The 17,225-nt window shown below is 39.5% G+C and overlaps 1 protein-coding gene across 1 annotated transcript; it reads right to left on the bottom strand.

Annotated features, from left to right (window-relative positions):
• Positions 1-984: 984 nt before the first annotated feature.
• Positions 985-15,124, bottom strand: LOC104596188 (uncharacterized). The gene is made up of 5 exons (XM_010257249.3): positions 13,697-15,124; positions 3,161-3,422; positions 2,821-3,017; positions 2,239-2,426; positions 985-1,465 (listed from the first exon to the last, which is right to left on the bottom strand). Exons 1-5 carry the CDS (start codon positions 13,789-13,791, stop codon positions 1,179-1,181), a joined length of 1,029 nt encoding a protein of 342 aa, XP_010255551.1. The 5' UTR covers positions 13,792-15,124; the 3' UTR covers positions 985-1,178.
• Between the last annotated feature and the right edge of the window lie 2,101 nt (positions 15,125-17,225).

Raw genomic sequence — 17,225 nt, forward strand, 5'->3', positions numbered from 1 at the left:
TCCCGTCCCCACATTCAACTCAAAAAAGCCTTGCCATGAATTCAAAATAAGCTCCTTTTATTAAGAGGGTATTTTGGAAGTCTTCCCTTGGGTTCTTTTGTGATATTCAAAACTTGGAAGACCAAATTTTAGTCTTTCCCATTTTGGCAATAAAAGATGAAAAGCCAAGAAGGGCCCACTCCCTTAAAAATTCGCAGAAGCCCAAAACAGCAGAATATCGAAAAGCTTCAAATGAAACTTTGGTCTTTCAAAACCTAAGATATCCTTCTACTCCGTTTTTAACAGCCTGATTGACCAGGGTACTTCTCTAACAGTCTTGGACTTGAAAACAAACATCAAAAAGCTCGACATGCCTTTTAGTCAGCTTATTATCAAAAGATCTACATAAAAAGACTTACCAAACAGCCCCTAAACTGAAATTTTAAATGACTAAAACATTATAGCCAATACAAGATGTTCATATGGCTGATATAGGTTCTGGAGTTCATTGAACATGTAGCCAACCAAGTAGGTCCCATATATTAAAGGACAGTCTAAATCACGCATAATTTTTTCTTTATGGCAGAAACAGGTGGATTCATGTGGGTATATACTAGTTGACTTGCACATGTAAATGCACATACAAGAAACAGACAAATATAGTGGGGAGAGCAGAAGACATGCACTAAAATTTTGAGACGTGAGGCCAAAGGCAAGTATTGGCATTACACAGTAAAGATAAATGTGATTTTAGCAACTCAATTTAGCCTTAATCTCAACTATATGAAGTTGGCAACACGAATTCTGCTATGTAATTGTGCTCTATTAAGGTGGAGTTTGGGAGTGTTTATTTGAAAAGTAAGTGTGGAGGCACCGATGTGGCAATGTTTTAAGACTACTCTCTGAATTCCAACCATTTAGGCTATCTTTTCGATATAGATCCCACATTTGATGGTAAAATTTTTTGAAATCATTCCCATTAAAAGGAAAACGCAGAAACAATGATGAAATGGGATCTATTTTCAATTAAGGAAAAAAAAAATCAATCATAAAACCCTCATTAGTAATCCTTTGACACATGAAATTTTATACAAACCTTTTTGGAGGAAAGAAAGGAACAATACATTTTCAATTAATACAACAGTGGGTGGATAATAGTTAGCATAATATGATGATTGCATCAAAAGGATCAATATGACCTACTTTACCTTCTTAACAAGATTCAAAGTCCTGAACTCTGCATCATCTTTGATGAAGCTCCACGAGAGGTAGCTTAAAGGAATGGTGGCAGCATGTTGGAGAGCATGAACATCCACAAATCCCCGGTGTGGAGGAAAATCATATACCCCCAAGAGCATAGCAAGGCCTCCACCCATGACAACTATCCACAATTTCAACCGTGATGGATGGTGAGCCAGAACAGCCCAGACAGCCCACAGGAGAAGCTGAGCTATTCCAATGATAAGACACACTTTCATGTTCAAACCTACATAATTCCAAAAACAGTCAGAGAATTGTTCATATAGATATAAGAGAAAGGTGCAATCTTTTCCAGCAGCCCCACCCACTGCAACACATGCCCAGGAAATTCCATTCCATGATGAATGCAGATACTTTATCATCAACACATACACCTAACAGCATGATGACCAATAAAAACACAATGTGACTATTATGTCATTTCCTTTTTTAAAGACAAACATAGAGACACAGATTAGGCCAGAGTTAGAGATGTCCGATTGATGCAATGTTCTTGTCTCCTAAAACCTTGATTGGTCCAAGTAGACTCTGGGCACTAGGGGTGTCAATGGACCGGTTTTGGGTTGGACTCCATCCAAATCAAAATCTATTTGGACGGACCAATAAGACATTGAATTTGGACAGATTGGACAAACCAATATGACATATTGGATTGGACCTGGTCCATCCATAATGAATTTATATTGGATTGAGCCAATATCTGATCCATTGATAGAAGATAAGAACATAGGTGTCAATGGACCAGGTTTAAGTTGAAACCAATCTAAATTAACAGGAATTTGAACAGATTGGACAGTCTCTGGACCGGTCCAAAATATTCATTGAACTGGATTGGACCAGGTCCATTTGTAATGGATTCACATTGGACTGGACCGGATTGGACCAAATCCAGTCCAATTGACACCTGTACTGGGCACCACATGATAAACATGCCATAAGTAGTGCAGTGGTCTCTAAGTTGAATGGGAAGAAACCTTATGTGGATTGATGAAGGCTTACCATAGTCAAGTTTATAGAAGTTGAGATATAAGATATGGGTTGTCACAAATGCAATCAATGGGGCCGCAACCAGGACTCTAGCAGCTTCATCCCTCACATTAAACGTTCTTAGTATGGCCAGAATAAGGGTATAAACAAGGAATGCCACAGCTGAAGAGTAGTGTAGCTTCTCTGTTAGACCCACATCTCTGAGGATAATTCAACAAAACAAAATTAAACAAAGAAAAATTAGGAAATGTTCTTAGCCCTAACCAATTTCTCAAATAACTTAACAGAAGAAGTTGCCAGTAATCTAAATACACACACACACACCAACACATACATACATGCACATCACAATACAATGAAGCATTATGGACATCTAAAAGGATAGGGAACATTTTCAAAACATTGTAATCAAAACTTTTCATTCACTTATAGACTCCACATTGACAATGAACTATGCATATTTTGGATCAAAGTGTAGATATAATTGTAGAGAACTCTAACCCACTGCCTCTGCCATCTTTAAGAAAAATGCCAATGTTATCCTGAAAGGAGGAGCAGGCCAGACAAAAGAGAAGGAAAGAAACCAAATCTTACCGTGTGTGAAAAACAGCACTCCAGAACCAGGAATTCATTGATAAGAGCCCATAGATATGAAACAAGCCAGTGTACTCGTAAAATGTTTTTTTATTTGGCCTCAGAGGCAATTTGTAGTACAGCAAAATGAAAAAAGACAGCCATCCATGGAACTGTATTGCAAGGTTTAATGCAGAAAGCGCCACAGAAACAGGCTCCTGAAACATGAATAATAATTTTTCTTTTTCTTTTACTTTGCTCTTCTCATTTCCTTTGAGGCAGGTAAAGCAGATAATCAATTACGAAAATATCAATTCCAAACAAAGTAGCATCATAATAAACAAGTATTAGGACAACAAACCTGAATTCCAAAGACATGCTGGAAAGGCCACTTTCCATGATATTTGACAGGCCTATTCCCCAGTTTCTCTCTTTCCCTCTCTCTGTCAAGCATGCAGTGGTACCGACAGTCACTCTGACAATCCCACTGTTTCCACCTCAAATAAAGTGGTTCCTGCATGTACCATGGACCATCAATAGGGACACCATCAGATGAGAATCTGCAGTGCTGAAAACACAAGTCCCTAACACAACCAGTCTTCTCACACTGCTCTAAACAAGCCCTGGAATCAAAAGAATTGTTATAACATCACATTATAATCCTGAAAAATAATCCACACATTGCAGCTATATTTCAGGCTGGTTTGTAAAACTAAAGGAAGAGTGTAAAAATGCTAGCTTTTTAATTTTATTAAGTCAATAACTAAACTTTCAACTATGTGAAATTTCTCAAGAATCAATATATATGGCTTTCTTTTACTTATGAAACCAGTTAGGGATAGAGCACTTGCTTATTGAAGGGGACTCTCAGGTGGTGGTGGGATGGCTGCTGAATCCGGACTCTGTGATTTGGGGCTATAGAGACCTCTTTAAAAAAAATCAAATGGCTAACAAGAAATATGACAGTCAGAGTCCAGTGGGTAGGCAGATCAGCAAACTCTATGGCTGATTCACTTGCTAAACAAGGGGTTTCTCGGGACTCTTTATTTTGGGCTACCTTGTAATCATGTTCATCTGATCTTGTAATGCTGTAATCAATCTTAAAGGAAAGGTCACATCTCGTGCCTTTCCTTGGGTCACCTGTAACTCTTATTTTCTGGATTACTTATCCATTGATCTCTCTCTCTCTCTCTCTCTCTCTATATATATATATATATATATCTGTTGGAATATATATATACTCCAACAGATTAAAAAACCAAGCGATTGCAAAAATACAATTATTTAATCTCATTTTACATGACAAATTATAAAATCAGACTAACAGTCTCTGACAATTTAGTTCCAAAGTTTTGGCTCATGCTTTGTGAACAATGCTTCTTTCATGGTTAGTTCTGTCCTATTTGTAATTGTGTGGTCAGCTTTTAGCTGTTTTTGTATTTTCACTGCTGCCTACCATAGACAGTTTTTGGTCCTTTTCCCTTTTTTTGACAAAAGGTAATGAAGATTGTTAGTGGTGTTAGTGAAGGGGTATTTCGGTCTTTGTACTTGTTGAGAATGTTGATGTGTACTGTTATGTTAGTTCGAGTGCCTCTTACTTAAAGAAGGGCACTTAAGTCTTTTCCAATAAGTTAATAATATAATAACAGGTCTGGCCGAATCTAGGGATTACTTTTTTCTCTAATTCGAACCAGCCTTTCTCTCTTCCCTCTCTTTTCTCTCTTCTTCTTTCCTCTCCTACTTCTTGCTGTTTACTTTACTTTACAGTCAACGAACAAGACAGAATTCTAGGGCAGGTCAAACTTCAACATGGTATCAGAGCGAGGTTCAACAAATCAGACTTGCTAGAATTCTGTCTTCTACGCATTCGAATTAGGGTTTCTCTTGGGTTTCTCAGCTGTGAGTTAGAGACTGGGAAAAGGGCTGGAAAGGAGTGATCGCCCTCTTCCCTAGGAGGTTCCTATGCCTCCGATTGTGTCGTTGGTGATTGGTTGCTGTGGTTTCTAAGCCCTAGTTAGGGCTGGTACGTGTGGTGCAGTGGTGTCTCAGCCCTTCGTGTGGTTGGCCTTCAGGCGATGAGGTAAAGTTTTTTTATGCATATTTTCTGTTATGGAATACATGAGAGGTGTAGTACAGTTCGCATGATGGGTTTTCAGATTGCAGTATGCTAGGGTTTATTCTGGTTTGTGTGTGATTCGAAGGGCAATAGTGTCTACTTAACGGTGAAACTTCCTGTAGTTGTGGATTAGGGTTGGTGGTGTTACAAGTGTGGTTTTCAGCATTTGATATCACTGAAATCAGTGTGTAGACTTCGGTGAGTAGGGGTTGTGGTGTTGCAGTTTTCAGCATTTAGTATTGCTGAAATCAGTGTGCAGATTTCGGTGAGTAGGGTTTGTGGTGTTGCAGTTCTTAGCATTTATTACTGTTGAAATCAGTGTGCAGATTTCGGTGAAGTGTCTGTGTGTAGTGTGCAGTGTGTAGTGCTCATAATTCAGTGCTCAGAATTCAGTGATAAGGGAGTTCGACAATGGCAGATAACAGTGATAGTAAACCTAGTGTCATGATATCTACTAACTACCTGAATGTCCAAATGACCTCCATTAAACTGAATGGAGAGAATTATGTCCCTTGGGCCAAGTCTGTAGAGGTTTTTCTGAAGGCGAAGAAGAAAGTGAAGCATATAAGAGAGGAGAAACCCCCCGCTAATTCTCAGGAGTATGAAGACTGGGAACAGGAAGATGCACAGATCATTACATGGTTGTGGAACAGTATGGAACCCAAAATCAGTGTGAACTTCATGTTTCTTGACACAGCCAAAGAGGTGTGGGATCATGATAAGAAACTGTATTCAGGTCAAGATAATACCACTAGGGTATATCAACTGTATCAGGAATACTTCAATCTGCATCAGGGAAATCAGAGCCTTGAGGAGTACTATGCCAGTGTGAGGAATATCCGTAATGAGTTAAATGTCTATCATCCTCTCACTTCTGATGTCAAAGTTCAACAACAACAGCGAGAGCAGCTTGATGTGACACGGTTTCTGGTGGGGCTGAAGTCTGAGTATGAACCAGTACGAGCCCAGATACTAGGGGGATCTGCTCTTCCATCTTTAGAGGAGGTGTTTGCTCGTCTTCGGAGGGCTTCCATTGGATCTATGGACTCTAATGTCTCCGATAAATCAGCATTTGCAGTGTCAAGAGGTCGAGGTGGCAGAAGTGGGGCTCGAGGAGCCCAGCCTGGCAGGAGTGGTAGTGGTGGATCTACACATATCCGTGGTGGTGGTCGTACTGGAGGCAGAGATTCAGGGGGAGCTCGTGGTAGAGGACGTGGCTCGGGTCCACGGAAGTGTACTCATTGTGGTTTGGATGGACATACCATTAACTACTACTATGACTTACATGGTCCTCCCTCGACGTGGGCCAACCATGCCATGACTAGTGACACCAGTTTCAGCTCTAGATAGGAGAACCGGTCAACTGACCCGATGCCTTCTACTCCCTTAGATGGTCCAGGCAAGGAGATGGTGAGTGTTCCTCGGGATGAGTATGAGAGGTTTGTTCAATCCAAGTCACAACAGAACACAGTTTCCTTTGCACACTCAGGTATGGCTTGTTTGGCATCCACACCCATCCCCTGGATTATTGACTCTGGAGCCTCCGATCACATGACGGGAGCTCCAGGTGTGTTTTCATCTCTCACTCATTGCTCAACATCACAATCTGTTACCCTTGCTAATGGCTCCACATCATCTATCCGTGGTGTTGGTAATGTTGACCTAGACCCTGTATCCCTATCCTCTGTTTTATATGTACCTAAGCTTCCATTTAATCTTATGTCTGTTAGTAAGCTGACCAAGTCCCTTAAGTGCAGGTTCTATGTCTGATAGACGATCTACCACAGGCTATTGCACCTTTCTGGGGGGTAACCTGGTAACGTGGAAAAGTAAGAAGCAAACAGTTGTGGCAAGAAGCAGTGCAGAAGCAGAATATAGGGCCATGGCACATACTGCTTGTGAATTAATGTGGCTGAGGAACCTTCTACAGGAGATAGGATATGACATCAGTACTCCAATGAAACTCTATTGTGACAATCAGGCAGCGGTTCATATCTCTTCCAATCAGGTGTTTCATGAAAGAACCAAGCACATCGAAGTTGACTATCATTTTGTGAGAGAGAAGGTGCTGAATGGGGTGATAGAAACTGCATATGTTAGTACGGGAAACCAATGGGCAGACTTGTTTACAAAAGGTTTGAGTCGGGGGAGAGTGGACTACATATGTAACAAGCTGGGATTATATGATATATACTCACCAGCTTGAGGGGGAGTGTTAGTGGTGTTAGTGAAGGGGTATTTCGGTCTTTGTACTTGTTGAGAATGTTGATGTGTACTGTTATGTTAGTTCGAGTGCCTCTTACTTAAAGAAGGGCACTTAGTCTTTTCCAATAAGTTAATAATATAATAACAGGTCTGGCCGAATCTAGGGATTACTTTTTTCTCTAATTCGAACCAGCCTTTCTCTCTTCCCTCTCTTTTCTCTCTTCTTCTTTCCTCTCCTACTTCTTGCTGTTTACTTTACCTTACAGTCAACGAACAAGACAGAATTCTAGGGCAGGTCAAACTTCAACAAAGATTTCAGCTTCCAATACAATTCTGTTATTTATCAAAAAATTAGAAAAAAAAAGGTTGGTGGCTCGGTGAATGCAAGGAGAAAAAAAGGTTGGTGGCTCGGTGAATGCAAGGAGTGGCAGTTTGCCAAACCCAGTGATTTAAAAGGCACGCCTCAAGCATGTGCCTTTTTGAAGCGAGACGCAAATTTTTCAAAAATTTCTAAAAGAAAGTATAAAAATGCAAAAAAAAAATCAGAAAATTTGCAAAAATAATATTAATTAAAAATGCAAGCATGTGAAAGGTGAAACTTCCAATCTCTTTATTTGTTTCCTAATTGCATTACTCTAGTTCTACAAGCCACTTTATATCGATACCCTTGAGGCAAGCCCGGACAAGCCCATGTTAGGGTCTTAAATTCTTAGACCTTGTTCAGCAATACTTTGTGCTTTGTACTATTGATAGTATGAAAGTACAAAGCACATGTAACACTTCTACTTTCATACTTTTACTTTGAAAACCATTTGGATGAAAATTTTTCAGAAACATACTTTTCAAAGTAAAAGTAAATAAAGGCATTTGGATACAACAAGATGTTGTACACGAGTGAATGCCACATGGCATCCATTTATGCTGCCATGCAGCATCTATATATGCTGCCAAATGGAACAAACATGTCATTAACCACATTCAAATGCCATATGGCATCCATATATATTGCCACATGGCACAAACTTGTTATTGATTATATCCAAATGTCACATGAAATCCATATATGCTGCCACGTGTAGCATGCACTTGTCACTGATTACCTTCAAATGCCACATATCACCCAAAAATGCCACCATATGGCATAGACATGTCATTGAATGTGTTCAAATTCTATACACGTCATGGCACAAACTTGTTATTGATTATATCCAAATGTCACATGAAATCCATATATGCTGCCACGTGTAGCATGCACTTGTCACTGATTACCTTCAAATGCCACATATAACCCAAAAATGCCACCATATGGCATAGACATGTCATTGAATGTGTTCAAATTCTATACACGTCATTGAATACATTGATGTACCTATGCTTCCACATGGCACCCATATATGTTGCCATGTTGTAGAATGTACAAGTATCACAGGTGTGGTTGGTGCACACGTTTTATAAAGTATAAAATACATGAACGGGCCAAAAAGATGGAGTATTGAAAACTGACTTCATGCTTTTCTTTTATTTCATGTTTTTTAAAAGTAAAAAACACGTCAAACAAATGCAAAGTGGTGTTTTTTGTACTTTCATACTTTCAAAAAGTCTTGCCAAGAAAGGCCTTAACTTAAATATAAAAAAAGGTTTTATATAGGTTAAGAATTTAAGACCCTAACATGAGCTTGTTCAGGCCTGCCTCGAGGGGCTTGTTGGGGGTCTGGGGACAAATTCCCTAGCCACCATGCTTAAAAAAACACAAAAAGCACAAAAATTAAAAGAGCGCACGCCTGGGCTGAGGTGCAAGGCATGCACCTTTATAAAGGGGTTGTGCTTGGTCCTAGGTGAGGTGCAGGCCATGAAATTCACCTTGCCTGTATGCCTAGGCTTGCCTTTTTAATAACTGGCCAAGCCACATCCAAACCATTCTTCTCAGGCGGGGGTATTCCAAACAATCTGACCACCCCCAGTCTCATAGCAGTCACTCTAGCAAATTTGTCTACTGCCGTTGCAAATATACTAGGATAAGATGCACAAAGAGGGGATTCACCACACAATGGGTACTTCCAGAAATAGGTATTATAACCACTTTCTGGTTATGACGAGATGAATTGAAAGAACTGGTCCCTAAACTTCATTATGCCTCTCCATAGACCTACACTATACAGCTCGTTGATATGATTTAATTCCCAGCCAAGGCCAGCATCCCCCTATTTACAGCAAATAACCTTGCACTAAAGCCCCTCTTTTTCAAAACCAAAGCACAATAGTCATTTACATCAAAGAACCTGATTCATTAGCTTTAGGGGTCAGACACCTACTCCACCATCCTGTTTCAATTGGCACACTTCCATGCAACTAGACAAAACTTCTTTTCATCCTCTTTTCCATCCCAAAGAAATCCATTAAGAGTTCCTTTTAGCCAAAATGTGGCAAATGGTATGAAAATCTAATAAAAATTTTCATGTGTAGTGCATGCCAACTTGGTAAAACATTTGCATCAGATAGCATCACAAATGCCCTCTTTACTAGAAAAAAATTCAATAGCTTTTGAATAGACTACGTCCACTAGAGAATAATCCTTCTAAATGTAGTGAAAAATCAACAAAGCGGAGAGGCAAGCAGGTAACAAGCTGCAATTGACAATGTTGTAATAATTATAGGGGATCTATTATCAGAAAGAAACAGGTTTAAGATTATGAAAATGATATGGCATTCATGTCATTTGTATAATTAAGTACACGGCATTTATACTAGGTGCCTGGAAGGGTCCCATGCATTGAGCACAGTTGTGTGGTCTCTGCTTTTGGATTTGTAGTTAAGAGTTCTGTTTCAATTGTTGTGGGTTAGAAATTACCTTGTTGGCAGTCTATTTGGGTTCCTACAGTGCGAGAGCCTGAGGGGTAGGTCTCTCTTTGCAGCCCAGTGAGCCCTCTTTTATTTACTTTTCTGCTGGCCTTGTCATGCACTCCCCAAACCCCACATCGTATGTGGCTCTTCTTTTGTGTATTTTTATTGGGAGGGAGTGTTGGGGGGCTACTTCATTGTGATAAAACAAAGAAGACAGGATTGTGGTATCAAGACATGTCATGAATTCCAAAGGCATTTTTGATACAATGGATACACAAGTCAAGTCTACATATAATTTTTCTTTGAAAACCTATTTTTTTAAATACATTTCTGCATGTACAAGCACACTGTATAGGCATCTTTTCAGTAAACAAAACCATTATTTCCTTGGAAAAACTAAAACAAATAAAAAGGCTAAAAAGCACAAGATGAAGGCCAAATTTTATATTAGCTTGAGTTATTTTGCTTATGTTTGTAGAGAAAACCACTCTTGCTTGTCTTGCACAGTCCAATTTCCTGTATATTTACGATTGAACAGTACAACATGACTACATGAGACAAAATAAGAAACCATATCATCATCATCCAAGCCTTATCCCAACTATATGGGGCCACTACATGAATCCTGTTTCGCCATTCTGGTCTATTTAAAGCCATATACACTGTTAAATTATGGGCACTTAAATCATTTCTAACTATTTCAACCCATATCCGTTTTGGTTTACCCCTAACCCTTCTATCCCCTTTAACTTACAACAAATTGATATTTCTTACAACTGCTGTTGGTGGTCTTCCATGCACGTAACCAAACCATGTTAGTCTATTTTCTCTCATTTCATCACCTAGTAGAGATACTCCTAGGTTCTTTTGAATGACTTTATTTCTGACCCTATCCTTTTTAGTTTTCCTATTAACCCATCTAAGCATACACATTTCTACCACTCTCAAACACTCCATGCAACATAGCAGGCAACTATTATATAGAATTTTCCTTCCAATATAAGTGGTATTCGTCTATCACATAAGACTCCGGATGTGCCCCTCCATTTTGCCCATCCCACTCTAATTCTGTGGACGACAGGACGACATCCTCCTCAATCTCTCCCTTGTCATAAATTATCAAACCAAGGTACTGGTAAAGGTCACATTGTGTTATCTTCTAATCTCCAATCGTAAGTGTATCCTCATTTGCATTACACTCCTATTATTATTAAATTGGCATATCATATAATCTGTTTTAGTTCTTATTTTAAAACAACTTGTTCCTAAGTCATGGAAATGCCGAACCTGCCTGTTACAGACATATGAGCCAAGGTATTTGGCTTTAAAGGTTTTCATTCCCCTTTTAGGATTCCTTTTATATCAATATTAGGATTCTTCTAATTACTTAACCAAAAAAAGCACCAGAATCAGTTACTGTGAACCATAAAGTAATAGAGTAGATAGCAGATCCCCATTAAAATTGATCTAGATGTTAGTTGAACCACACAAAAATGTCACTAGCAAAAGGAATTCCTCAAATCCATTTCCACTGTATTAATTCATTAGATGTCTGCAGGTCATCAGTCACATGAGCTGGAACTGGTAGATCATTTAGAGGATGTCTGAACAATTGTGTTTCATGGGCATTCAGTTTCACATTAATCAGGAACACAACAGTCCTGATCATGCATCTTTCTTTTGAATAACCTGTTTGATATAGGCACATGCTGACTAGGTGTTTAAGCCCCTGTTTGGTATCACTTATTTTAAGTACTTATTTGAATGAGTACTTAAAAGAAGTGGTGGGACCACAAAATAAGTGGCAAATAAGCACTTATTCACGTTTAGTGAAAAAGAAGCAAATAAGTGCTTATTTTCAAAATAAGTACTTAAAAATAAAAAGAAAAAAAAGGCAACCTAGGGGCTGCTTATTTTAAGAACTTATTCCAATTTTTAGGACAAAACTGTCCCCATCATTTTTTCAAAACCCAAGGGCTGCTTATTTTGAGCTCCAACATGAACCAGTGGTGGCAACAGGTGACTCTAGGCTGAGAAATCATTCCAAGTATGTCATTTCCTCTCTTTTACTCCATTTTGGGCAACTCTTCATGGCTATAATTGTCATTTCCAATAAGTATAAGTACTTATTGGTTAAGCGGCTCACCAAACACTGTAACCCAAATAAGTACTTAAAATAAATGCAAGTGGTTTGGGAAAGGACCTCCCAAACACCAATAAGTACTTATTGCTTAAACCACTTATTCGCCAAACATGGCCTAGAGCATTTAACTTAATTACTTAAAACATTCAATATCACCCCCCCCCACAAAACTCAAAGCACAAATATCAGCGCAGCATTTCTCCAAAAAATGGTCCACCAAATATGGTTTTGTGGCATTTCTGTTTTTTTCCCTTGGTATGGCAAGTTGGTGAAAAAGAACAACTGTGAAACACATTGGTTCCAAATATCATCTTAATTGTCACTCCTAGTACCAGGGGGCAGCAAGAATTTATTACGAAGATAACCAATTATTTTATGATGTTCACAGAGAAATCATGACATTGTCATATAAACCAAAAAGGGAATCATCTTTTTGAGTGGCGTCAGAGAAATAGAGAAGTGAAAACCATGAATTGACCTCTTTGTATATTAAAAAGACAAATCCAAAATGAATAAAACCAAAGTGAAATCCATGAATTGACCTCTTTGTATGCAACATGGACATTCAACCTTTGTTTTAATAACCTATTCTTATGAAATTCCTTGATCCATCTAACTGTACAGACTACAGAGTAATAAGATGGCAGTGTTGCATCCAAATGTACCTCTATAGAAACTTTATGGAGCTATGAAATAGATGCAACACTGTAGCCAGACATATGCATCTCAGAAAGCAGAAGCAATCTCAACATCACAGTACTTATCAGAAAATATCTCAAAGTTACAATCTAACTCGGATCCTTACCAAGTTTTAAATAGCAAGGCAAAGATTGAAACAGGAAAACTAACTGAATAGATGTAATGGATTATATGTCTACAAAAAGAAATTTTGATTAGCCACCTCAAAAATCTTCATGGAAATCACTATAGGCTGAACTGTTTAATCAATCGAGCTATACAGGACAAATATCTCAGTTTGAGCATATATACAAGCAATACTGATTTAAGCCTGGGTGATGGTTGTTTATCTGAAAAATGGATTGACTTCGAGCTTCAACTACAACTCCCTAGAAAAAAAAAAAGGTTATAAATTTTTCTAGAAATAGATGATCTTTTAGACCAGGAAAAATCAGCTTCAACGTGCTTGTTTATGGGGAATAAACAACGATATGATGGCACGGATTAAAGAAGCTTCACGATTCTTATCCTTGTCCACTCTCCCTACTGAATGGCCATTTGTCAAATATCGAGAAGAATTGTTACTGTGCTTTCCAACCCATGTACCTAGTGTTCTTCCTTCTCGCTCAAGGCCACCTAGAAATGAGAAAGGTCATCAAGTTTGCTGGGTTATCTCCCTCTCTTCCAAAATGTTGAGTATTTCGTTTCTTTTCCTTTTTTTTCTTAGTTGGATCCAGTTTACACATCTGAATTTCAATCCATTTCTTTAAAAGAAAATGAAACACATTTATCCAATGCATATTCGAACTCGTTCAATTGAACGAATAACTAGAAAAAAAAAATAGCCATATTGAGTTCATAAAGAGATTAAATAAAGTAAAACAACAATTAAAAGAGAAGATCAGTAAACATACTTGTAAAGTGGATCGGAGTCCCCAGCACTGGCGTTGAGAACTCCAAACAGACACGAAAGTGCCGCCAAAAAAGCAATCCAACAACGATCTGCCATCTAGTTCAAAACAGTTGCCTCGAAATAAAAAATAAAGCTCCGGAGATCTCCAAAACCATATCAACAGCAAGAAGATATTCTATTAGATGAAGACTGATTGTCTTCTATTTGCAGTAGGTTTGAGACTTTGAGTCAGCTCAAATCGTCCCTGATTCTTCTATATAAACACAATTTATTTATGAAATGAAAAGGAATAACTGTAGAACTCTGGAAGAATAAGAAGCTATTCGAAACCCTAAAACACAGTCTCGGAGAAGGAAACCTGAACCAAGTACAAGATTGTCTTATTAATATCTTTTTCCTTTGGCGAATCGCAAGTTCGACGGAGTTCTGGGTTTCAGAAATGAACTCTGAAAGCAAGACAATCCGACTCGTGGAGATCCTTAAAGTTTTCTTTCCCGTGGGCCAGGTAGAAATGAACAAGTTGATTGGTCTTCTTTATTGCTGGATTTACCGTCAAGAGTCAAGACCAAATATTCAACGATCAACATGAACGGATGATTCTCAAGCTCAGCCCTCGTACTTCATCCCTTCTAACGGTGGAGATGACGGGATGCTATCGTCTCTTTTCCCTCTCTGTACTGCCTTAATATTTTCCCCGAGTGCGAGAGAGAAACATCCGTCCCTAAGCACGAGCCCCCGATCCCGTGTAAGCGTGCGAAGATTCCACCTCCGTCTCCATTTTCAACATTTAGAAAATATAAATAAATTCAAGACCCACCCTTCTCTCTCTCCCCCTCTCTCCATTGCCTGCAACCGCCGAAACCCTTATCCTGCCGGCAACTCTCTCTGTCAAACACTTTCTCTTCTCAATCCCTGTTAATTCATTATCTCTCTTCCCTTCTCTTCTCTTTTAGATAATATGGCAATGATCTGGTTTTCTTGGTTCGTGATTGTATTCTTACATTAATTCAGGTATTCGATTTCGTAGAGTCGAGAAGACCATCATTGCCAATTCTTTCACTCCCAACTCCCAAGAGCATCCCAGTAGAAATGGAAGCGGCGACAACTTGTACTGTTCCTTCACCTTGGAGTGAACACTTTCATTCATGGACTCTGACTCTGGAAGTCGGTCGGCATGAGAAGCCTTTCTATATTTAACCCAATGGGGATGGATGTGCTGCTTCTAATGCGAAAATCACTCTGATAATACTCGACGAAACAGCGTGAATGGAATGGCTTCTACCTATGGCCGCCCTCCCAATACACAGAACATTCTGCCAAGAGTAGTCCAATACAAATGGACACAGTGATGTCATCCTAGAACTCGTTGATGCAGAAAACCCTGGAGGTGTAGATAGGGTTGTATAACCAAAGAAGGTTTTGAAAGGCCGAAAAAAAAATATTTATTCTCTGAGGCGAATTTCTTAAACTACCCTTAACGTTTAAGAAATTAATTAATTCTACCCTTACTGTTTTTAGAAGGATTAAAATGACCGTTTAACCTTTAAGTCAAATTAAAAGTTCCTTAATCGGGTCTTCACCGCCAAAATCCAGACTAAGGAGGGAGTGTCGCTGCTCCGTCACTGCGTCGAGATTGGGAGGGTACAGAGCGCCGGAGCAAATCAAGAGAACACGGGTAGGATCCAGAGCGCCGCTGGGAGTGCCCCTGATTTGACTTGAAATAGATCGGTGGCCATCTCTTCGTGGAGACGGGTAGCGGTCGTTAGCGGCTAACTCTTCCAGCTTTTCTCTTCCAAGAGGGATTTCAGGGCTGCAGTGATGCAGAGAAAAGCGAGGATGATGAGCCATATCTCCATAGGCTGACTACCATTTTCTGATTAATTTTCTGTTGAAATTGAGGAAATGCAGTGCAAACCAACCCAGAATTGAGGACGTCAATGATTAGATGAGATTTCCGCAAGGCGAAAAGGTTGAATCCAAACTCGTCACAGAGAAAACCCGTGAAAAGTTATTCGATTTTCTTCGTCTTCGACATCTCTAATTTGTAAGTGGAACAAGTTTCATTTCATTTCTTTATTATTTTAAAATTGATGAGGGTTAATTTGGGCAGACCCATCAACAATCGAACACGTGAAAGCGATCTGGTGACCTATGATAATTCAGTATTTCCTGCCACCTCAGCAACAGGCCAGGTCAGCTTAAGTACCTTATAACTTCGTCCAAAACCGAAATCTGAGTAGCTTGTGATTATCCGATGACACTAATAGAAACTAACAGCTGCCTCCGATCTCTTTGGGATTACGTCGTACGTCTGCAAACCTCATCATCATCTCGCCTGGATTGTGAGTTGTGAAGTTGGGATTTGCAGGTGTTAACCGATTTACAGTGCTACGGCGTGTCATCCGTGTAGGACAATGCTGCAATCGAGCTTCTGCTTGCAGCCCCCTGGCAATCGACCTTCGACGGGATACTTGTCGGGTGCATATTGACAAAATCGCAAATGATAGCTACTGCAGTTACCTCTGCTACACCGGCGAAAGAACTAGGGGAAGGGATTGATGGAGAAGAAGAGGGATAAATCTGACGAAGCTTCCTTTCTGCAAAAAGAGGGACAAATCTGACGAAGAAGAATAAGGAAAATAAAAACCGAGCTCCTTTTCTCTTCTATGACCGACGTCGAAGAGATTTCCACCTCTCTCTCATTCTCTCCCCGAAGGGATAAGAGATCCATCCTATGGACGCCCAAAGATTGCGGAATAAGGGGCGAATTTCAAAAATTTTATCTCTCCCTTCAAGTGGGAATCGTATTCTCTATTTAGAAAATCATATTTTCAAGGATCAATCTTGAACCATAAACTGAACCAGATCTGAACCAAAAGGAGTGGGAGATGATTATACCTGATACGGAGAAATACTATCTCCCAATGGAGGTGTTCACGCCCAAGGAATGATCCAAAATCTGCTCCCACTGAAGATGGCGCAGTGAAGGATGGAGCAGAATCAGCAATGTTTTTCAAAAGAACTTGACCCTTCGCAAGAATCAACTGGACGGCTTGTGAGTACAGCTCCAATCAATCTTTTCCCAAAAGATTGAAATCAAGATCCAATCTTGATTGCTCCCAAGAACTGGAGATCGAACTGAAGGAATGGCAATGGCAGGAAGGTGGCGGCAGGAGAGAATTCGCAGTATGCAGGAAATCTCTCAATCTCTCTTTCTTTAAGAGAAGAATGTTGTTGATCATGTAAAAGGCTGCCGCCCCCTTCCCCTTTTATAATCTCAAAGGGATCAGCTCCTAATCAGATTAGGAGTTGCTAATCCAAATCATATTTGGGTTAGAAGTCCCTTAGTGATAAGGGATAACCCTTATCATATCTGCAGATAAGATCAGCTGTCTCCTAATCTAATTAGGAGGTTTCCAGATCTAAATCTTATTTAGATCATGGACTCTCTGAGTGGATAGGGTCTAAGCCCAATCCTTTTAGCTGACCCACTTCAGAATTCGCCCCCTTTAAATGACTGATCAAATCAG

Source organism: Nelumbo nucifera, chromosome 1 (assembly GCF_055504915.1).
Source record: "Nelumbo nucifera cultivar China Antique chromosome 1, China Antique-T2T, whole genome shotgun sequence".
NCBI classification, from domain to species: domain Eukaryota; kingdom Viridiplantae; phylum Streptophyta; class Magnoliopsida; order Proteales; family Nelumbonaceae; genus Nelumbo; species Nelumbo nucifera.

What these genes read in the sequence shown, in the direction of transcription:
- LOC104596188 (XM_010257249.3), bottom strand. Translation starts at nt 13,791, where the DNA reads ATGGCAGATCGTTGTTGGATTGCTTTTTTGGCGGCACTTTCGTGTCTG. An exon ending in GACTCCGATCCACTTTACAA is followed by an intron (nt 3,423 to 13,696) that starts GTATGTTTACTG and finishes TTTTGATTCCAG; the next exon opens with GGCTTGTTTAGAGCAGTGTG. An exon ending in AGCATGTCTTTGGAATTCAG is followed by an intron (nt 3,018 to 3,160) that starts GTTTGTTGTCCT and finishes TTCATGTTTCAG; the next exon opens with GAGCCTGTTTCTGTGGCGCT.